Source organism: Hirundo rustica, chromosome 23 (assembly GCF_015227805.2).
Source record: "Hirundo rustica isolate bHirRus1 chromosome 23, bHirRus1.pri.v3, whole genome shotgun sequence".
NCBI classification, from domain to species: domain Eukaryota; kingdom Metazoa; phylum Chordata; class Aves; order Passeriformes; family Hirundinidae; genus Hirundo; species Hirundo rustica.
Window position 1 is genome coordinate 6,088,567 of NC_053472.1, and position 22,553 is coordinate 6,111,119.

The window sequence follows — 22,553 nt, forward strand, 5'->3', positions numbered from 1 at the left end:
GGGCCGTAGAAGAGAGTCAGAGAGTGAATAAACATAACTGTGTAGCACAAGGAGCAGGGGGTGGCGTGGAGCACCATAAAGCTTTTACGGCCCCAAGTGCCTGGTGGCCACATGAAATGCCAGCAGTGAGTTATGGGGATCCTCCCGATCACACAGCAGTAAAAGCTTTACAATTCCCTCTGGCACTGCTCCCCCCCAGGAACAGGGATGTGCAGGCAGTCCCAGCCTGTTCATGAGATCATCATTCCTGTCTCGTGCTGAGGGAAACTCCTGCCCAGGTGTGGCTGCTGCTGCTTAGTCAGGGAACCCCAGGCTCCCAGTTTCAAACCTCCCCACTCCACGGGGCTTTGTAGATCAGGGGTGCTGCCGGAACCTCTTCCCTGCACTCCCCCAGCAGCGCAATCCAAAACCCAGCCTCCTCCAAGGTGCCCTGACAGCTCCTTATTCCTGCAGACATCTTTGAAGGTTTTAATTAATCCCATCTGGGTTGGTGCTGTCCTGGGGCTTGCACACAGCTCTGCTCGGGTGGCTGCAGCGTTTGGGGAGCGCAGGACTGACACAGTGCCAGGGCACTGTGGGGTGATGCGTCACCCCATGGGAAGCAGAGGCTGCTCGCAGGGTCTCCTCTGGACTGGAGCTGCTGGGTTGGGCTCTGCTGTGGCACCGTGGGCAGGGTGCTCCAGGCTGCGGCCAAGCGAGAGCCTGGGAGCTCTGGAGGAAGGAGAATCGCATTGGGAAGGGATCTGGGAAGGAGAGGGGAGTTGTGAGCTCTGTCTCTGGGTAGCTGGAGCAGGGAGAGCTTGTCTGTCGGCCAGAGGGGCGTGTTTGGAGAGATGCACAAGCCCATCCCCGCTCTGCAATAGACTGCAGTGCATTCCCAATTAATTATTCATTAATTATGGAAAACAGGCAGCCCTGGCTCCATGGCTCTGGCAGCTGGAGCCACGTTGCTGTTGCCGGCAGAGGGACAGGCCAGCCCTGCCTGTACCTGCTTTCCCTGTGGTGGTGGCTCCCACCTGGGCGACAGGGACAGCCTCTGCTGGCCGTGCTCTGGATCAGGCAGCAGTGCCCGGACCTGGGTGATGGGACGGGCACAGGGAGGAGGTGGGAGCCCAGGGAGGTGCGTGGGGGTACAGGAACTGCACCCTTGCCTGCGTGAGAGGGCAGATCCCTTCTGCCAGAGGGACAATTGGCAGGCTGCTAATTTAATTATGGAGACTGCAGAACGAGGATCTCATCTACCAGGTGCTGAGCCTTGTTAAGCTAATTGTCTCCCTCTCTTCGCTTTCTTCCCCCTCCCACATTGCCAGAGATGCTGCAGTTGCCTAATTAAGTTATCAGAAAGATAATGGCTGGTTCTGAATCCAGCACCTTTAAGGAAAGCATCCATCTAATCGTGGCTTTCCTGGGAGTGGATAAATGCTGAGGTGGAATTTCGGGAGGCACGTGCTGGGGCCAGGGCTTTCCCTGGTGCCAGCTCAGCGTTTCTCCATCCCACTCTCAGCAGGGTGGCCCTGCCAGGTGGGAGAAGTCTTCCTGCTGCTCTCTGCTTGATGGCACCTCCTGCTGTCCCCTGGCCTTGTTCCTGGTGGAATCAAAAGCCTGCCTTATCTTCTGGGCTGCTTCTCCTCCCAGGACAGCAAATTCCCCAAGCCCCACTGCAGCCCATCCCCACTGAAGGAAAGCTTTCCTGGGATGGGCTCTCCAGCATTCTCTGCCTCTCCCCTCGACAGTCCCTCCGCTGATCCAGCCCTTCGAGTTCCCGCCAGCCTCCATCGGACAGCTCCTCTACATCCCCTGCGTGGTCTCCTCCGGGGACATGCCCATCCACATCACCTGGAGGAAGGACGGGCACGTCATCCTCTCTGGCTCCGGGGTCACCATCGAGAGCAAGGAGTTCATGAGCTCCCTGCAGATCTCCAGCGTCTCCCTCAAGCACAACGGGAACTACACCTGCATCGCCAGCAACGACGCTGCCACCGTCAGCCGGGAGCGGCAGCTGATCGTGCGGGGTGAGCCTGGGGGGTGACCCTGCATCCCCCCGTCCCGCTGGGAGAGGAGGGAGAGCAGCACAGCAGGGAGCAGAGGGAGTTTGGGAGAGTGAGGAGCAAGGCTGAGCCGCCCCTGTGCCCACAGGCGGTGGGGAGCTGTCGGGATCCGGTGGGGATTTTCCTGCAGTGACCGTCCTTTCTCCCAAACTCCTCAGTGCCTCCTCGTTTTGTGGTCCAACCCAACAACCAAGATGGCATTTATGGAAAAGCCGGGGTGCTGAACTGCTCCGTTGACGGGTACCCCCCTCCGAAAGTCATGTGGAAGCACGCTAAAGGTAGGGATGGGTCACAGCACTGTGATGGCAGTGCAGCCTGGGGAGGGTCCCTTGGGCATGGCCTCATGAGAGCTGCTCCGCCTCAGCTGAACTCTGTGCCTCCGTGTCCCCTCCTAGGAAGTGGCAACCCCCAGCAGTACCACCCCATCCCCCTGACGGGCCGCATCCAGATCCTGCCCAACAGCTCCCTGCTCATCCGCCACGTGCTGGAGGAGGACATCGGCTACTACCTCTGCCAGGCCAGCAACGGCGTGGGCACAGACATCAGCAAGTCCATGTTCCTCACCGTCAAGAGTAAGTACCCAGGGCTGTGCCTCGGGGAATCGTCACAGGGACAGGGACCTGCTGCTGGCACGGCCCCAGCGGTGACCCGGGGAGCAGAGGTGGGTGCAGTGAGGCGGTGGGACGTGGGGTCACCAGCAGAGCCTGCTCTGGTGCAGCCTCCCCCTCTGTTCTGAGGGTTCCAACCGCACCAGCCGTGCTCCAGCCTCGGCTCCGCGCATCCCGCAATCAATGCGGGGCACGGGAGGGCATTGATTCCTCCCCTCCAGGGACCCGCTTCCCTTTTGCTATTAAACACACTTTGTCTTTAATAAAACCAGGCAATCAATCTACATCATCCAGGGGGAAAGGAAATAGCTGGGCTGCTTTGACAGGGATGGGCTGGGAAGTGTTGTTAGACACCGTGTTTGAACTGTGTGTGTTATTGGATTGCTCTCCCGTCGCTATCAGCAGAATGTATAATTGCCAGCTCCCTGTTAGTTGTTGGGCTCGTTGCTGCTGGGAGCATTCAAACCTCCAAAAGGAGGTAGTGGAGGGTGTCCAGGGCCATCACCCTCACTCCTGGTGTCTCCAGGAGGTGCTGGGGTCAGGATTGAGCTCAGAAGGACTAAATTTTGCCTTGACCATGCTGGGAACGAGGCAGCGAGCGTGCAGGGGGGATGGAGGCTGCTGGGGAAGCCGTGGGAGCCACCATCCCCTGGCTGTCCAGTCAGGATGCTGTGTGCAGAGGGGACGTGCAGCCTTCTCTGGTCACCACGCTGCCCTGGCCTCCCCTCCCCAGCCTGGTGCTTTCTCCCCTGACACCAGCAGCTGTTTTCTCTCAGGGGCTTCTCCCCTCCCCAGCCAGCCTCTGCCTTCCCAGGTTCCTGTCCCCCTCCCTGTCAGCTGTTTAATTTATCCCTCCAACTGATGAATCAAACCCAGCGACTTCAAACAAGGCACTTCAATGAGGCGCAGGTACAAAGTCGAGGCGATTAATCCCGAGTGAGTGTGCCAAGCCTGGGAGCCCGAACTGGTGCCGTGTCCCTGCTATCTCCCGTAATTGCATCCCAGGACAGGTTGCTTGCTGACTTGAATAGCACATAACCTTATTATGCGAGTGCTTTTGCATCTCCCAGAGCCCTCGCTGCCTTTGAAAAGGTTTGGATGAATAGGTAGACGAAGCGCCACAGCCAATTAAGCGTTAGATGGGCTCTTTGTTTTGTTTCGTTTTGGGGTTTTTGTTTGTTTAGTGAAATGTCAGCCCAATTAAAGGGAGATCAGCACTGGCTTTCCCTGAAAGTCAGGCCACTGCGGACTGAGTTAAATGAGAGTTAATCAGAGCCCAAACAAAGCGTGCTGGCGGTCAGCAGGGGAGAGGGCAGTGCCACCGGCAGCTGGTGTCACACGTCCCCTGATACCGCAGCAAGGGGCTCCAGGGCTGAGCTGGGACAGCCAGGAAACGCCCTGGTCAGTGTGGCCGAGTTCCACGGACTTGGCTGAGCCAGGAGCAGCTGGATGCTGCTTCTGTCAGGGGGTGGCGGGTGAGCAAAGCCACCAGATTTGCTTGAGGAATGTCACCCGTGGGGTTGGGGCTTTCCCGTCCCTGGGTGCGGTGACCCCTGGGCTCCCACGGCACGGCAGCCTGTCCTTCCCGCGGAGGGAACCCATTGTGGAGTGGAAGGTGGGGAGTGCTGGAGTACCTGAGCGTGTGCCCGAGGGGACAGCGGGCTGTGGGCGCAGGTGAGGGGCCCAGCAGCATGTGATTAATGCCATTTAGCACATGGCTGCACACCTGCCCGGGTGTCGGGAGCGTGTGGGATGGGCACGGTCACATCCCCCGGGGTCCTGCCGGCTGTGCCCGAGTGGCAGCACCCTGGGCACTGGGGAGGGGGCTCCTCTGCCCCCTCCGTGCCAGCACCCCGATGCCAGGGGTGCAGCCAGGGGGCAGGTAGAGGGGTCTGTGTCTGTGGTCGTGGCACAGCCCTCTCTGGAAGTTCGCTGCCACACAGCACGAGCATAACTGATTGCTTCCATGCAATTTGAATTAATCTCATGCTTCAGGTGAAACTCAGCTAATCAGTGTAGAAAGGAAGCTGAGACGGGTGCAATCAAATTAACATCACAGAGCCAGCTCCAAACAAGAGAGAGGGGGGCGAGGGAGGCAGGCACAGCCCTTGTCACCCTTGTCACTGTTCTCATTCGGTTGTCACCGGCGCTCTGTGGCTCGTGCCCCAGCCGGCTGTGGGACAGCAGCGCGCTGGTGGCTGTCCCTTTGTTCCCAGGCTTATCTCTGCCCAGCCAGCCAGACCAGCTCCTGGCTGTGGCCTTGTTAACAAGGCCGTGGGCACGAGGAGAGCACAGAACCTGGGCCCTGGTGGGCACAGAACGGGGGGCACAGGAGGTGTTGGAGGTGAGCTCTCCTTGAAGGAAGCTTGTCTGCCCAGAGTGCTGTGTGAGCTGTGGCTGATGCCATATTATCGATGCCCCTGCACCCAGGAAGGGATCACAGGCTGGTCAGGAGCAGCCCTCAGCCACCTTGGGAGGTCCCTGCAGCTAGTCCCAGGCAATGTGGTCCCTCTGCAAGCTGTGGAGCTGCTCCAGGGCAGGTGTTGGGCACCAATGCCCCAACCTGTGCTATCCTCACAGCTGCTTGGGGTTTTCTTGGGGTTTGTTGTGCTCTTTTCCTGCTCTGGACTACGTGCAGCTCCCTTGGGACCCTGGCAATTGAGAGAAGTTGATATGTTTACATCCAAGGAGCTGCTTTTAATCAAACATCAATAAGTGTGTTTCAGTGAAGCAGAGCCTGAAACTGACCTGCTCTCCCGGGGCCTCTCCTTGCTGGGAAGGGGCTGGTGCGCAGGGTGGTCCCTCAATGGTTTTCCGTGGCAGGAATAGGGGATAGCAGGCAGGAGCCTGGCAGGGCTTGCAATCATGCCAGGGCTGGGTGCTGGGCCCCTCATCCAGCTGTGTGTGCCGCTGTGCTGTGCAGTCAGCCCTGCTTCGGGGTGAGTGCCAGAGCCCCCGGCTGTCCCTGTGCTCTGTCCTCACCCCGCTGGGACGTGGGCTGCTGGGGCTGTGGCAGTCCTTCCCGGGCCTGCCTCTGTCCAGGTGTGCCCCTGAGCTGGGGCTGAGGCAGGCAGAGGTGTCAGAGCACGGGCAGGCAGCTGGGGATGGGACAGGGCAGAGTTAGGAGAAATCTTGAGCTGTTCCTTGTAACCCTTGGTGCCCCAGGCTGCGCTGCCACAACATCCCTGTTCTTTGCCATCCCCTGCCAGCTCGGGGGTGCTGTGCTCCCCTTGGGGCAGGATTGTCACACGGGCACCGTGCTGGGCACTGCACCGTCCTGCACCCCACAAACTCCAGCAGCTCAGGAGGAAAGGTTTCCTTCTCTGTTAATTGAATTACATTGCCACAGAAAGCCAAGGAGTCGTAGCTCATTAGAGCCTCTTGTGTCCCATTAGAACAGTGTGTGTTGCCTTTGCGGATTGTCATTATCATACATTACTGCAGGACTCAGCACTGCTGTTTGTTTATGCATTACATTTTTTTCTGCTTACCCAGCCTGCCCTCGGTCCCCCAGCCCGTTCCTCCTGTGTGGTGCCTGCCACAGCCAGCCCGCTGCGTGGCACTGGGGTGGCACAAAGGGCTTGGCTCTTGGAGCAGGGAGCAGTACAGCATCCTCAGAGCACGGATCAGCCATCCCCATCTGTGCTGCACCCACTGCTCGAGCACCTCTGGGCTCTGCGCCCCAGCCAGGTGGCGACCACAGCACGGGGTGTCCCCACCGGCCCCGTTTGCGTATCGGGGTGAATGAAAAGAAAGATCATCTCTGGCATCTGCAATGCAAAGGCGGCCTTGCTGATGGGAAATCACACTCTGTATTCTGCCCAGGTTTATACGAGTGAATTATGCAAATCCGTGATGGAAAACATTCTTCCTCTCATCCTCGGGAGTGTAAAACCTTAGTCAATAATTCATACCCGCACGTCTCAGACTGGAGGCTTTCTCTTCATTATAGTGTGCACTTGGTTATTTGTCTTTCACGTTTTATTGTCTACCCCGGTGTAATGCTATGCATTATAAAATTTATCTGCTTCATTATTTTATGATCCTGAGCCGTATAATGCAGCGAGACGGTTCCGCTTCGGGCTGCGGGGCCTCTCGGTGAGAGCCGCATGCGCCGCGTCCTCGGTGGGTCCGTGGGCTCTGCGGGGCCGGGCAGCCGCAGGCGGGCGCACAGGTGACGCTCTGCGTCCCCGCAGTCCCGGCCATGATCACCTCCCACCCCAACACCACCATCGCCATCAAGGGCCAGACCAAGGAGCTGAACTGCACGGCGCGGGGCGAGCGGCCCATCATCATCCGCTGGGAGAAGGGGGACACCGTCATCGACCCCGACCGCAACATGCGCTACGCCATCACCACCAAGGACAACGGCGACGAGGTCATCTCCACCCTCAAGGTGAGCCCTGAGGCTCCTGGGCTGCGGGGGGCCTCGCTGGGTGCTGGAGAGAAGAAGGGGAAGTGTGGGAGGATGTGGTGGTCCCCAGTGGGTGTCACAGAGCCCGGCCCTGAGTGGCAAAGCTGAGCCCAGAGGGGTGTGGGGTGTTGGGATCGCAGCTCCAGCGCGTGGCACTGTGGTGGGAGCAGGCAGCGATGGCAGGGGGCAGTGCTGGGGGAAGCTCTGTGTGAATTGGCTCCTCTCCCTGGAACATTGGCAGCTGAAACCAGCCGACCGCGGGGACTCCGTCTTCTTCTCCTGTCACGCCATCAACTCCTACGGCGAGGACAGAGGCTTGATCCAGCTCACTGTCCAAGGTACTCCATCCCCCCTGCGTGAGCCCTGCGGTGCAAAGCCTTGCTGAGAGGGCTCCCCTGCTCCTGGGGGCCTTCTCTGCCCGCGTGCCTAACCCTCCTGCGCGTCCCCAAGAGCCCCCTGACCCGCCGGAGCTGGAGATCCGCGAGGTGAAAGCCCGGAGTATGAATTTGCGATGGACGCAGCGCTTCGACGGCAACAGCATCATCACCGGGTTCGACATCGAGTACAAGAACAAGTCAGGTAGGTGACAGTGATGTCCCCTCCCCACGCCACAGCGGGGCTGGGGGCTGGCCTGCACAGGCAGGTGTGGGACTGGTGCCTCCAAGGGAATGTTCTGCATCCCGGTTCCTTTGATGAAGAAAGGAGAGAGCGGCATTAATGAAATATGGTAATTTCCGTCGGATGGGAGCATTTGAAAGGGAATATTAAAAGAGACAATATTTGCAGAAAGTTGAACCCCAACGCACAACAGCGAGAGAGGGGAGCAGCACCTCTCCAGGGCTACAAAAGCTGGAGGTGCCCGGGGGCCTCACCTGCCTGAGCACGGCCCCCTCAGCACTGCAGACCCTGGACGGGATTCGGGCTCTGACCCTTCCGCCTCTCTCCGCTGCTCTTCCAGATTCCTGGGATTTTAAGCAGTCTACACGCAACATCTCCCCGACCATCAACCAGGCGAACATCGTGGACCTGCACCCCGCCTCCGTGTACAGCATCCGCATGTACTCCTTCAACAAGATCGGGCGCAGCGAGCCCAGCAAGGAGCTCACCATCAGCACCGAGGAAGCAGGTGCCGCTCTGGGCTCCTGCAGGGGTGGAGGGCAGGGGGAGCACGGGGGCTGCAGCCTCGGGGGAAGCTGGCTGAGGTACAGCTCTCCTGAAGCCAGGGCTTTTCCTGGTGAGGAGCTCCTGAACCTTCTCAATGTGCTCTTTTGTGTTTGTCTCCCGCAGCTCCCGACGGCCCTCCGATGGACGTCACCTTGCAGCCGATCACATCCCAGAGCATCCAGGTCACGTGGAAGGTGAGTGAGGCTGGGATGGTGTGTGGGCTTTTTTTGGCTGTGGGGGCTTGGCCAAATGCTGTCCCGGCTTTGTCCTGGGACCCAGCAAGTCATCAAAGTTACAAAAATCAGGAAAAATTCCCCAGGGAAAAGGAAAACCTGGAGGGCTCGGCAAGCAGCTCAACTTATTGCTCGGGGCTCTTATCAATCATGTTTTACAACAAGCTCATTATCTCATAGGGTGTCCGTGGGGGACTGTGGGGCAGAGAGGATAAATATGTAAAACCTGAGGTGCTGGCTTGCAAAGTGTTTGAGCAGAGATCAATACAACTTAAAATCGGATTTATTTTTCCAAAGCTGCCTAATGAAAAATAAAATTGATTATAAAGTTAGGACTTGGGAATAAACTGCTAAGTCAATAAATTTAGGGTTTCAGCTTCACCCCCCTCCTCCCCTTAAGCACTGAAAAACAAATTAATGAAAAGTAAGATTCACTTGAAAGATAAGTCACTTCATTTTAGGAGTATTTCAGCAAGATGGATCGCCCTGGCATTGTAACATAAATTTGCAATCAACCCTATTGATTTCATAGTGCTTCAGAGAAATATTGTTAAGATTGATCTCACTTTGGCCTCTCAGGCTGCCAGACTTGGAATTTCTCCTGCTCCGGTTGAGGACTGGTGCTGTCCAGGCAGTGCTTTCCTCTCTGGTGCCTCTGGGGACCCGCTGTACCCTTTTTATCGCTATTCTGCCACTCAGTGGAAAGTGGGGAGGGAAAACAACTTGAAAGCCTCGAGAAAAGCCACTGGGGAGAGGTGGCTGGGGCACGGAGCCCTGTGAGCCTCCATCCCTGTGACACCGCTCCGTCCTGCCCTCCTTGTCCCCCAGGCCCCGAAGAAGGAGCTGCAGAACGGGGTGATCCGTGGCTACCAGATTGGCTACCGGGAGAACAGCCCGGGCAGCAACGGGCAGTACAGCATCGTGGAGATGAAGGCCACGGGGGACAGCGAGGTCTACACGCTGGACAACCTCAAGAAGTTTGCGCAGTACGGGGTGGTGGTGCAGGCGTTCAACCGCGCGGGCACGGGGCCCTCGTCCAGCGAGATCAACGCCACCACGCTGGAGGACGGTGAGGATTGGCCCTGTGACAAACCAGGGCCGGGTCACACCCGGGGGACCCTCAGCTGGTCCCCATCCCGTGCCACGCGGGTCTGGGGTGGCGGCTGTGCCCCCTCCCAGCTCCCTGGGAAGGAACTGGGAGCACAGGGGCGTCAGGACAGCCGTGGCGCTGGGTTTGTGGCACGGCTAAAGGGTGCAAGGTGGATTTCGGCGCTGCTGAAGTGCCAGGCATGTTTCCATCTGGGACACGGTCGCTGGTGGCCTCGGTCGTTTTAAATACAAGGAGGAAAAAGTTTTGCAGTGCGTTTGTTCAGCAGTTTTTCATACTTAATTAAGGCTCTCGTTAGCCTGTCAAACCACGATCGTTTCCTGGCTGCATTAGCACTCCTCCCGGGGTATTCAAGGGCCCCTGTTTTAGCAATAGTGTCTTTTCCATAATTATATTACCTTCATTTTGTTCAAACGGACTATCTGTATTAGTTTATTATACTCTGTCCCTAATTACATGGTGCTTATATTTTTGCACCTAAGTAATATGAAACAATAATCATTTTCAAAGAGGATCGTTACAGTGATGTATTATCATTTAAATGCTCATAAAAATTAGAGTTACCTCTTGCGGGGCAACGGGATCTAATTGCCTCGCATCCAGCCAGCTCTCCCACTCTCCCCTCGCTGGGAAGCATCCTCCCTGTCACCACAGCACAGCACAGGGTTCACACCCACCTCGCCGGCCCAGGAGAAGGGAAACCGCACGCTGGAGGCAGAGCACTGCCGGGCAGGACCGGCTGAGGGCTTGCAGCAGCGCAGCGGGGTCCGTGTGGGTGCAGTCAGGGCGGCTGCGTGGGACACGGCTCCTCCGGCCTGGCGTCCCTGTCCTCCTGCTGATCGTCCTGCTCGTCCCTCCCCAGTTCCCAGCCAGCCCCCCGAGAACGTGCGAGCCATCTCCATCACCTCGGACGTGGCGGTGATCTCCTGGTCGGAGCCCCCGCGCAGCACCCTCAACGGGGTGCTCAAGGGCTACCGGGTCATCTTCTGGTCCCTCTACATGGACGGAGGTGAGCGCCCGCGGGGAGCAGGGGACACGGGGGGCGTGGGGGGCGCCGGGGGGGCTGACAGCGCCTGTCTCCCGCAGAGTGGGGCGAGATGCAGAACATCACGACCACGCGGGAGCGAGTGGAGCTGCGGGGCATGGAGAAATTCACCAACTACAGCGTGCAGGTGCTGGCCTACACCCAGGCTGGGGACGGCGTCCGCAGCAGCGTGCTCTACATCCAGACCAAGGAGGACAGTAAGTGGCTCTGCCACCCGCTCGTGCCGAAGGGCTGGAGCGGCTGCCGGGGCACGGGGGAAACCCCCCGTGTGCAGCCGTGGGCAGGGCGTCTCCCTTTCCCTTTTTCGCTTTTCCTTAAGTGCGGATATTTAAATATTTACACCCCGCCTGCCCTACTTTAATGCCATTAGCTTGCCAGCAGAGCGTCCCCGGGCCTGTGTCCTAGGAAGCGCCAGATGCTGGAGGGAGGCGCAGCTGGGCAGGGTACGGCTGACAGATTAAGGAGATGGCCATTAAAAGCCAATCATGATTTCTAAAGCGGAGCTTGGGCTGCAATTAACCCTCCTGCCTCTGCCTCACTTGGGGACCAGAGCCACCCGTGGAGAGGTGTCCTGCAGGCAGGCCTGTCCCTGCCTGGGTGTGACACCACCACTGCAGCTGCTTCCCAGGGTGTGCTCGGGATGCCAGCCCCACAGCGGGATGCTGTCACACCTCCCAGCTGGACAGAGACCTTGGGCATCTCCTGGCACCAGCTCTGCCACGCTCTCCCTCCTCAGTTCCAGGTCCCCCAGCTGGGATCAAGGCTGTGCCGTCCTCTGCCAGCAGCGTGGTGGTGTCCTGGCTGCCGCCGGCCAAGCCCAACGGGATCATTCGGAAGTACACCATCTTCTGCTCCAGCCCCGGCTCGGGGCAGCCGGTACGTGATGGGAACGGGGCTGGCACTCACCGCAGTGTGCCAGGGAACGCTGAGCTGGCCAGGCAGCAACGGGAGGGAGAGCTGATGCCAGGCAGCAGCCGCAGCAAAGACCTCTTGGGGTGCACTGCGGAATTGTCCAAGGGCATCCATGGGCACTGTGCCCTGGGGAATGGTCCCATCAGCTCCCTGTTCCCATCCTCTGGCATCTGCTCTGCTCAGCACTTGCTCCAGAGGGGGAAACGTGCCAGCAGCTGACCAAAAATGAAATAGAAATCCAACCTGGCCCCATCCCTCCTTGGTGAGGGAGAGGTTGATGGGAGGTCTGCAGACTAGTGCTTATCAAAAGCTCCTTCTCAAACTCATTTCACTATCTGAGCCTCTGGTTTCCAGGGCAACATAATCTTTTCATCAAAGCAACTGGTAAAACCGCTGGGATCCGATATTGTTTTCTTGGCATCTTGTCAAAACTGTCATTTGGGTAAAAAAAAAAAAAAAAATTATGTATACTATACAATATTCATATAGGTGTGTCTGCTTTGGGGTGCACTCACATCCGTGTCCCTTCAAGGGCACGCGTGTGAACACAGGGCTACCTGCCAAGTCCTGTTTGAACACACCCATCCTGTGCCACGGGGGTGGTGGGGCCCCATCCCTGCCCGGTGGTGGCATGGTGGCACAGCCGGGTGCTGTGCCACGCAGTCCTTCCCCTCGCGGCGTGCTTGGGACAGGGCGGCTTTGTCCGCGCTGTGATGGGGACCGTCCCCGGTGTCGCACACAGCCAGCCCTGTCTGCTGGGGCAGCCGCTGCGGGAGATGCCGTGTCCCCACGTGTGTTTTGGGGACCCCTTGGCCTCTCGCTCTGACCGCAGAGGGTTTGGGCCGGCCCGGCGGGGTTGCCTCCAGGCTGGCCGCGCTGCAGCTCGGCGGGTGCCGGGGCAGCGTCCTTTCCCGGGAAGGAGGATGCCGGCGCAGCCATCTGCTCCTCGGGCTCCAGCTCGGCTCCCTGGAGGAATCACGACACCCGCCGGCTCTCCCCGGCATTGAGCGATGCGAAGGGAGCCGAGCCGCCGCTGCTCGGGATAAACCCGGGGCACCGCGGGGCGATGGGGTGAGGCTCTCACAGAAACTTCACCTCCTCCCTTTCTCCCCTCCGCAGGCTCCCAGCGAGTACGAGACCAGCCCGGACCAGCTCTTCTACCGCATCGCGCACCTGAACCGGGGGCAGCAGTACCTGCTCTGGGTGGCCGCCGTCACCTCCGCCGGCCGCGGCAACATCAGCGAGAAGGTCACCATCGAGCCCGCGGGCAAAGGTACGGGGGCTGCCAGCCTGCGGGGACACCCGCTGCTGTGCCCTGGGGCCCGCAGGGAGCCGCGGCTGGGTGACCCCGGGGCACAGGAGGGGCAGCGCCGGGGTCCCGGGTCTCCTTACACCTCGGGGGGTCTGCGCACGGGGCCTGCCCCCCAGGCTGACCTCCTCCTTGCCCCCCAAGCGCCCGCCAAGATCATCTCCTTCGGAGGCACCGTCACCACGCCGTGGATGAAGGACGTGAGGCTGCCGTGCAACTCCGTCGGGGAGCCGGTCCCTGCCATCAAGTGGACCAAGGACAGGTATGGAGGCGGCTGCCAGGGGTGCTGGGGTTGGTGCCAGCCCTGGCCGTGTCACACGCGCGGCTGATGTGCCCCCTGTCCTGCCGGCAGCGAGGACTCGGCCATCCCGGTGACAGTGGACGGCCACCGCCTGATCCAGGCCAACGGGACGCTGGTGCTGCGCTCGGTGAAAGCCGAGGACTCCGGCTACTACACCTGCACTGCCACCAACACCTGGGGCTTCGACACCATCATCATCAACCTGCTGGTGCAAGGTGAGGGGTCCCACCTCGGTGTCTGCCCTGCACGGACACGCTCCATCCCCGCTCACCGGGGTCTGTCCTGCACCAGGGGCTCCTGCTGGCCCAGGGATGAGTGCCGTGTCTCCTTGGCGCTTTTGGGGGGCACAGTTTGGGGCACTTGGCATGTGTGAGGTGCTCATGGGCTTTCTCTCCTCCCCAGTGCCCCCGGACCAGCCCCGCCTGACCGTCTCCAAGACCTCGGCATCATCCATCACGCTGGCCTGGATCCCTGGGGACAACGGGGGCAGCTCCATCCGAGGTAGGGCTGCTGTGAGTGATGGGGCTGGTGCCAGCAGCTCGTCCCAGAACCGTGACTGGTTCCATTCTCGTGGAACATGTTTTCAGGCACCCTGTGCCACATTTTTGTATCTGCACCTCAGTTTCACCCTCTCCAAAATGCTTCAGGGTGAGGTTGATGCCTCTGAGCTCCTAGCAGGGGCTGCCAGCCCTGATTTGGGGTTTGTCAGGTGTTTTGGACAAGCTGCAGGGGCTGAGGCAGCTGATGAAAGGCACGTACTGGGTGCTAAGGTGGTGGTGGCCAGGGCCAGCCCCAATGCTGCTCCGTGCCTCCTGGCATTGGTGCCACTCTGAACACACCCGAGCAGGAGTTGTCCCACATCCCTGACAGGCTGGGGGCTTTGGGAGGGCTCCAGGAGCATCCCAGCTTTCCCAAGTCTCCTTTCTGCTCTGATTCATCTCATGAATTATAGGTTGAAACAGCTGCGTGCGGAGGGGGGAGCGGGGAGCGAGGAAGGAGACCTCGCTTACAATTAATTAAAAGCATGAAAGTAATTACAAGCAAATCTCCCCAGCCAGCAGCCTTTCACTCCAGCGGACTCTGTTGATAAATTTGGTTATAATTGGATTAGAAATATTAAAAACACACCGCATGTACAAAATAAATAAATAAGCAGTGGCAGGCGCCTTGGTGGGCGTTGCGGGGGTGTCAGAGCTGGTGTGGACACTGCTGGGAATCACGTGCCCATGGCATTGGGAAGGTCCTGATGTCACCATCCACAGGGAATCCTTGGCGGTGGGAGCGTGTGAGAAGTGTCCCCGCCGCTCTGCCCAAGCTGGAGCTGGGTGTTCACAGAGCTCCTTCGCGTGTCCCCTCTGGCACTGCCACGGTGGTACCTGGGTGGTGCTGGCACCGGGGCCATCCTGCCAGCTCTGCCTTTTGCAGCTCATTATGCTCACAGCAAGGCAGGAAGCCTACATTTCCCTGCTGCTTTTATTTGAGAATTGCCTGAATATCCTGCAAAAATAGCCAAACCTAGCAGTGCACCAGGACGGCCGGGGCAGCAGGGATGTGCTGTCCCGAGGTGCCCCCATGCCCTTGGGGCTGTCCCTGTCTCCCTGTGCTCTTCCGGGAAGTCCAGAGCAGCTGTCTCCTGGGGTCTTGTTGAAGGCAGCGTAACAGGTTTGCTCATCTAGGACGCAGTGTGCTTCCTAATACTCTTCATCACGGGAGAGGAGGCGGTGTGCGATGACAGAAGCAACTTCCCTGCAGCCTCCCGAGGGAGCTGCTTAATTCCGGCTTTCCCTTTATAGCCTTGCACCAGTCAATCACAGCGTGCACTCCCTTGTGGAAATGAGCAGTGGGACCATCCTGGGGGTGCTGGGGGCAGCCGAGGTGTGACCAGGGGTGCTGGTAGAGCTCTCAGGACCTTCTGGGTGTGCCCACACTCCTCCTGGCTGTGGCTCCTGCCTGGCTCTGTGTGGTGGGCAGAGCAGGCACTTTCCACCGCCGCTCGTGAGCACGGAGCAGTGCAGGAATTGACGTGTGATGGGTTCCCTGGCACTGCAAGGCTGTGCTGGACTTGGGCACAGGCTTTGTGCCAGCCCATGTGCCCAGAGGTGACCGCCTCCTTGCTCCCACAGGATTCGTGCTCCAGTACTCGGTGGACAACAGCGAGGAGTGGAAGGACGTGTTCATCAGCTCCTCCGAGCGCTCCTTCAAGCTGGAGAGCCTCAAGTGTGGCACCTGGTACAAGGTGAAGCTGGCGGCCAAGAACAGCGTGGGCGCCGGCCGCATCAGCGAGATCATCGAGGCCAAGACCCACGGCAGAGGTGAGCCTGGCCTGCGGTGTCCCTGCCCCTCCGGAGCACACGGGGGTCCCCTCCCCGCCCTCCTGACAGCCGCTCTCCCGCAGAACCCTCCTTCAGCAAGGACCAGCACCTCTTCACGCACATCAACTCCACGCACGCCAGGCTGAATCTGCAGGGCTGGAGCAGCGGGGGCTGCCCCATCACCGCCATCGTGCTGGAGTACCGGCCCAAGGGCAACTGGGTGTGGCAGAGCCTGCGCACCAACAGCTCCAGCGAGGTGTTCCTGACCGAGCTGCGCGAGGCCACCTGGTACGAGCTGCGCATGAAGGCCTGCAACAGCGCCGGCTGCGGCAACGAGACCGCGCAGTTCGCCACGCTGGACTACGATGGCAGTGAGTGGGGACACAGGATGGGGGAATTGCCGCCAGACCTGGGGGGTCCCGCCGCGCTGAGCGCCCGCCCGCCCGTGCTCTGCCCTAGGCACCATCCCCCCGATCAAGTCTGCCCAAGGGGAAGGTGACGATGTGAAGAAGCTCTTCACCATCGCCTGCCCCGTGATCCTGGCCACGCTGGGAGTGGCCCTGCTCTTCATCATCCGCAAGAAGAGGAAGGAGAAGCGGCTGAAGAGGCTTCGAGGTGAGATGGGGTTCAGAGGCGCAGCACACGGGACCCCAGATTGTGTTCCTGGACTGCCTCATTGGGCCCTAAGCTGCTCCCTTACAAAAAACTTCTTGGATTTTGTGTCTCCTGCACAGATGCGAAGAGTTTGGCAGAAATGCTGATCAGGTGAGTCTCACATCTGCCTGTGGCTGGGGCTGGGTGGGCAGGCAGGGGGATGGATGGTGCTGGAGGGGGTCGTGGCTGCTTTTAAGCCCAGGGTACAGCCCTCACTCAGTTTCAGACCTTCTCACGCTCACACCTTTGAAGGTTGTGGCAGTGATTGGTTGAGCCCAGTGCTCCTGGCTGCTCCTGCGTGCCCGAGGGTCCCAGCTCCCACAGCGGAGCGTGCCTGGGCAGAGCTGAGCCCCGGGTGGGCTGGCTGGTGGCAATCCCCAGCCCGTGCCAGGCTGGAGCCGCCGGGGCTCTGTCCGGTAATGGGCGGGTCTGCGTCCCCTCTCACCTCACAGCAAGAATAACCGCAGCTTTGACACGCCGGTGAAGGGGCCCCCACAGGGCCCCCGCCTGCACATCGACATCCCGCGGGTGCAGCTCCTCATCGAGGACAAGGAGGGCATCAAGCAGCTGGGTAAGCGCAGGCAAAGCTCCCATCCCCTGCTGCCCCACAGCGCTGGGGTGCCATGGATGCACCGAGTGCCTGGCCAGAGAGAGGTCTGAGCTCCAGCTCCTTCCCGCAGGGGATGACAAAGCCACGATCCCGGTGACCGACACGGAGTTCAGCCAGGCAGTGAACCCCCAGAGCTTCTGCACGGGCGTGTCTCTGCATCACCCGGCGCTGATCCAGAACACGGGGCCCCTCATCGACATGTCCGACATCCGCCCCGGCACCAGTGAGTGTGCGGGGCCGGGCTGGCTGTGCTGGGCGTGGACAATCGGGGCAGGTGTGGGGAAACTGTCCTCCAGCACTGCTGTGCCCAAAAGCAGCTGCTGGGAAGGCAGAAGGGGCAGGCAGTGCTCCAGGGAGAGGGGACGGCATCCTGACTGTGAGAGGAAGGGACCCACGGTGACTCTGGCACCTTTGTGCCGTAGACCCCGTGTCGAGGAAGAGCGTGAAGTCTGCCCACAGCACCCGCAACCGCTACTCCAGCCAGTGGACGCTCACCAAGTGCCAGGCGTCCACCCCCGCGCGGACCCTCACCTCGGACTGGAGGACGGTGGGCTCCCAGCACGGCATCACGGTCACCGAGAGTGACAGCTACAGCGCCAGCCTCTCGCAGGACACAGGTATGCGGGGCCACAGCCTCCCTGGCACTGCTGCTGGCAGGAATCTGCTGCTTCGGGGAGCACAGAGACCCCAGACTGCGAGTTCAGGGTGGCCGCAGAACTTATCTGCGGGATCGTGGAACCACGACTTGGTGGCTCTGAGCAGCCAGGGCCATGCCGTTATGGGGACAGACAGAATCATTGAAAAGCAGAGCGGTTTGGGTTGGAAGTGACCTTATTGCTCTTCTTGTTCCATCCTTCCATCTCCCATCCAACCTGACCTTGAAGGTGGCCAGGTGTATCCCAGCAGGGGCAGCCTGGGCGTTCCCGTGGCAGGGAGGACGCGCAGGTAGGTGACGCATCCTCTCCCCACAGACAAGGGCCGGAACAGCATGGTGTCCACGGAGAGCGCCTCGTCCACCTACGAGGAGCTGGCGCGCGCCTACGAGCATGCCAAGCTGGAGGAGCAGCTGCAGCACGCCAAGTTCGAGATCACCGAGTGCTTCATCTCCGACAGCTCCTCGGACCAGATGACCACGGGCACCACGGACAACGCCGACAGCATGACCTCCATGAGCACCCCGTCCGAGCCCGGCATCTGCCGCTTCACCGCCTCCCCGCCCAAGCCCCAGGACAGCGAGCGGGGCAAGGGCGTGGCCGTGCCCATCCCGCACCGCGCCAGCAAGAGTAGGTTCACCTGGGATCTGTGCCCGGCCTCAGCGCCCCAGAGCTTCCCGAAATCCTTAGGAGGCTTTCCTAGTCCTGTATTCCTTGGCATTTCTCCCTTGCTTTCCCCTTTCTCAGTATTTCATCCTTTCCTTGGTATTCCACCTAATCTTAAGGATTTTTTTTCCCCCAGTTCCTTGGTATTTCTTCCTATTCTTTAGTATTCCTTCCCATAGTAAGGAATTATGTATTTTTCCCCTGTATTTTACTGTTGCTTCCCACTTTTCAGTATTCCTTCCTATTGGTTAGCATTCCTCACTGTTCTTTCCACAGCCCTTGATATTTCCCCACGCTTTTTAAATTATTCTTTCCCATTTTTTAAATATCCCTGGCTATTCTTTTTTGTTCCTTCTCATTTTTTAGTATTCCTGGTTATTCCTTACTCTTCCTTCCCCTTCCTTAGTATTCATTGCCATTTTTTAATATCCGTCAGTATTCCTTGGTGTATTCCTCAGTATTTCTTCCCTATCCTTAGTGCTAGAACCCCAAAAATCTCCCAGCCCTCATGAGTTTTATTCCCTCAAAGTAGAACAATACCTGGAAGATATTTAATAAATACATAGGTGGGAATTGATAGTTAATTTATTTACTGATTGTATAACACAGAGTATAATGGGATCATCTTTCTCAGCAAATTAGACCACATATTTTTATGGCATAGCTTAAGTAGCACAGAGTGTATTTGGTGTAACACCATTGTAACCTTAAAAAAAATTGAATTTACAGAACCTATTATAAAGCATTCAAGATTTAAGGCAATAGTGCTATAATAACACCAATATAACACCTGTAAAACAATATAATAATGCAGGGCCTTAGAGACATATAAATATATTTAAAAATATAAAAATATATGCAATAAATATATCAAATTTAATTATATATTATATAAAGTATATTTATTCATAAATTTTTATATTCTTCATATAGATTTTATGTATTGATATATAAATTTCTATATTTTAAATAGCAATTTCTATATTTCCATATAAACATTTCTACATTTATACATAGGTTTATGTATACTTACATGGAAATTTTTTTTATATTTATATAGAGATGTATGTATATATATTGACAGAAATCTTTCTATTTTAATACAAAAATTATACCAATTTATATAGATATTTATGTACATTTCAATATCTATTTTTACTGTAAAAATTTAAATATATACATATATACACATATAACCATAACTCCTTAAATTATGGTACTAGTATGTATAATCCCATATATATATATGTGTGTGTGCTGTGTCCTATATTAACACCACAGATCCTGCAATCCCTTCCCTCCACATCCTGTGAAGAGGGGAATGTGCCCCTACAGAACACACTGCACAACATATACAATTAAAGGAGTAATGCTCTGGCCCTGGAGGTGTTATATATTGCAAATATAAAAGGCAAACTAATACCAGGGGTTTTACATCTATGGACATATAAATCCTTAAATTAAGGCCCTGCAGCTGGAGGTGATGCTGTAGAACACAAAGGGAACACTGTAATAGAACAGAATAGAAACAGAATAGAACAGAAATAAAACCCTATAACACCAATAACAGCCAATATAACAGCACAGGGTCTTATCCATACATCGACGTAAACCCCTTAAATTAGGGCACTAACTATAGATGATGCCATAACACAACACAGCCTAAGCTGTTGTTTATGGCAGCACAGCCACTCACCTTGGCGGAGTAAAGCCGGGTGTAGGACACCCCACATCCCGCTGCTGGGTGCTGCCACAGGCAGGACACAGAGTGCAAGGAACATTTCCCCCTGTACTTTACAGAACGGGATCTGTGCCTGTCGTGTATCAGAACTTTAGCATCACATTATTACAATACCGTATTCCCCTCTGCATTCAGTATTCCATCACACTATAATATTTATCACCGTACGTTTACCATTACGTAATTAACACTGTTACATCATGCTGCATCGCAGGGCATTGTGTACAGCGTTGAACGCTAGAGCTTAACGCATCCCAGGCGTTGCGTGGGACAGTTTTGGGATGACGGTGTGCCGCATTCCTTATAGCGCAGCGTGTTCTCTGGGGCACAACGCGTTCTCGCTGTGCAGCAGGACCTGTTCTGTACAGCACAATGTGTTCTCCATAGCGCAACGCATTCTCCATAGCACAGATACTCTGTAGCCAAACAAGCTCTCCATGGCCCAACGCATTCTCCATAGCGCAGATTCTCCATACCGCAGGTTCTCCATAGCCCAACAAGCTCTCCATGGCCCAGTGCATTCTCTGTAGCACAGGTTCTCCATGGCCCAGTGCATTCTCCGTAGCGCAGGTTCTCCATGGCCCAACGGATTCTCCGTAGCACAGGTTCTCCATGGCCCAGTGCATTCCCCGTAGCGCAGGTTCTCCATGACCCAACGCATTCTCCATAGCGCAGGTTCTCCATGGCCCAACGCATTCTCCGTAGCACAGGTTCTCCGTAGCCCACCGTGTTCTCTGCCGCCCAACGCCAGCCTGTCCAGAGGGTGGGGTTCAGGAGGGTCCCTCCAGAGCCTCACCCGCCTGCTCTTCCCTCGGCAGGTGACTACTGCAACCTCCCGCTGTACGTCAAGTCGGAGGCCTTCTTCCGCAAGCCCGACGCGCACGAGCCGTGCCCGGTGGTGCCGCCGCGGGAAGCCTCCATCCGCAACCTGGCCCGGGCGTACCACGCGCAGGCCCGGCACATGACGCTGGAGCCCGGCGCCAAGCCCCTGGGGCTGCCTCCCCCGGCCTCCGCCGCAACCACCTTACCTCAGAGGACTCTCCCCATGCCCGGCCCGGCCGGCCCCGCGCCCGCGCCCGCCGCCAGCGCCGCCCCGGCTCCCCCCGTGGCCGCCGAGCCCCCCGTGGCCGCCGCCGCCGCCGAGGCGCGGGTGCCCACGCACTCCAAAGTGGGGGGCTCCAGGGACTCGCTGCTGGAGATGAGCACGTCGGGGGTAGGCAGGTCTCAAAAACAGGGCGCCGGAGCCTACTCCAAGTCCTACACGCTGGTGTAGGGCCGCCGCCGGATGCTGCTCGTTTCCCCCACGCCGTTTATATTAAATTAACAAACTTGTACATAACGGACTCTTTTGTATAAATGAAGCTATTTTCTTCTTCTCCGAACAGAAAAAGAAACCAGGGCACAAAGAATTTGATGTTACAGATTTAAAAATATAATATATATGTAAACATATATATATATTTCACATCATTTTGAAAGGGGCACAAGGAAAGACTCAGCGACTTTTTTTTTTCTTTTTTTTTTTTTTCTCTCCCTGATCTTGTCGGTGGTTTTAAAAAAAGGAACATCTCCGAGACATTGCATGCTATTTTACTGTTCTGAAAACAGCAGGAGTTGCTTCAATTTGCAAATGCTTATGTGTTAATACCTTTTTCTATGAAAAAAAACCCAGCGCTGTGTGCAATAAAGGTTATGTTTATACGTGGGGCGTTTGTGAAGTGAGCAGGGAATTAGGCAGAGCAGGGCTGGGGCAGGAGGATGGAGAGGGACAGCCCAGGGCAGCCAAAGTATAGAAATACTAAGACAAGGGGTTAAATATTAAAGAATAATAAGGCACGTACCCACCTGCAGAGCTGTGGGGCAGGAGGAAGGTCAGGAACTGGAGCAGGGTCCTGGGAATGGTTCCATGGAGCAGAACAGAGCAGTCATGACCAGACTGTGCCACGCCATTGGAGAGCATCACCAAGTCCAGCTCCAGCCCAGGACAGACCATGGTACCAAACAGGAATCCTGGTCCAGCTCATCCAGGGGGGTGAACAGCTGCCCAAACCCTGGTGGGCCAGGGCACAGCTCTGGCAGCTCACTCACGGTAAGTGCAGGGCGGCTCCCGCAGCGGCTCCAGCACCCGGCGAGGCACAGCAACTCCTCCGAGCAGGATCTTGTTCCCTGGGATGTGTCACAGCCCCGCCTGGGAGCAGGAAAAGGAGCAGCGCTGTCCTTGGTCACAGCTGGAACGCGTCGTGGTGAATCCAGCACAGCCTGGAGCACGCTGAATCCCGCGCAGAGCCCTGACTTGAGCTGCCTCGGCCTCCCTGAATCGTGGTGACTCGTGGTGAGCCATGGCTCAGGCACTGCACACGTGCCCCAGGACACGGGGCAGCACAGAGAACCACAGGGACACCCAGCACTGCCTCACCTCATAATTTGCTCTTCTTTTCCCTGGTTTTCCAGCAGCCACACCAATATCAGACCAAAGAATTGTGCGTTCTACTTTCCCCTTTTCATGCAAGGTTGTGAAAGCAAAAGCGCTTGAAGCCCTGGGGCTGCCAGCCCTCCTTACCTGCTCCAAAGGCAAAAAATAGCTCAGGCCATTATTAACTCTTGTTTCAATTACCCAAAATAGAACTTCACCTTTCTGAGGAGCTTCTGGTGTCATCTGAGGTCTAATTAACTAACTGCACTTTCATTTCTTTTTTTTCCTGTAATTTCTAAGCTCAAGTTTTCATTACTTTCCGTGCTTGCTACCAACTGGTTCCAGCTCCTTCCTGACAAACA

The 22,553-nt window shown here is 57.3% G+C and overlaps 1 protein-coding gene across 3 annotated transcripts in view; it reads left to right on the forward strand.

The window, feature by feature from the left end:
• Positions 1-21,479, forward strand: part of DSCAML1 (DS cell adhesion molecule like 1) — a 93,228-nt gene extending 71,749 nt beyond the window's left edge. For 2 of the 3 annotated variants that reach the window (XM_040085262.2, XM_058423406.1), the window contains 25 exons: positions 1,734-2,012; positions 2,207-2,326; positions 2,444-2,620; positions 6,853-7,052; positions 7,312-7,408; positions 7,521-7,649; positions 8,029-8,196; positions 8,358-8,428; positions 9,296-9,536; positions 10,438-10,584; positions 10,662-10,817; positions 11,357-11,496; positions 12,652-12,805; positions 12,986-13,103; positions 13,194-13,357; positions 13,545-13,643; positions 15,266-15,454; positions 15,538-15,825; positions 15,914-16,069; positions 16,189-16,219; positions 16,561-16,679; positions 16,789-16,941; positions 17,141-17,335; positions 17,690-18,001; positions 20,597-21,479. In XM_040085262.2, coding sequence (XP_039941196.1) covers positions 1,734-2,012; positions 2,207-2,326; positions 2,444-2,620; positions 6,853-7,052; positions 7,312-7,408; positions 7,521-7,649; positions 8,029-8,196; positions 8,358-8,428; positions 9,296-9,536; positions 10,438-10,584; positions 10,662-10,817; positions 11,357-11,496; positions 12,652-12,805; positions 12,986-13,103; positions 13,194-13,357; positions 13,545-13,643; positions 15,266-15,454; positions 15,538-15,825; positions 15,914-16,069; positions 16,189-16,219; positions 16,561-16,679; positions 16,789-16,941; positions 17,141-17,335; positions 17,690-18,001; positions 20,597-21,051 — 4,358 coding nt within the window. In that variant the 3' untranslated portion in view covers positions 21,052-21,479. Of the gene's footprint in view, positions 1-1,733; positions 2,013-2,206; positions 2,327-2,443; positions 2,621-6,852; positions 7,053-7,311; positions 7,409-7,520; positions 7,650-8,028; positions 8,197-8,357; positions 8,429-9,295; positions 9,537-10,437; positions 10,585-10,661; positions 10,818-11,356; positions 11,497-12,651; positions 12,806-12,985; positions 13,104-13,193; positions 13,358-13,544; positions 13,644-15,265; positions 15,455-15,537; positions 15,826-15,913; positions 16,070-16,188; positions 16,220-16,560; positions 16,680-16,788; positions 16,942-17,140; positions 17,336-17,689; positions 18,002-20,596 lie in introns of those variants that run through there. The other variant, XR_005703948.1, reaches the window with a different exon arrangement.
• The last annotated feature ends 1,074 nt before the right edge of the window (positions 21,480-22,553 follow it).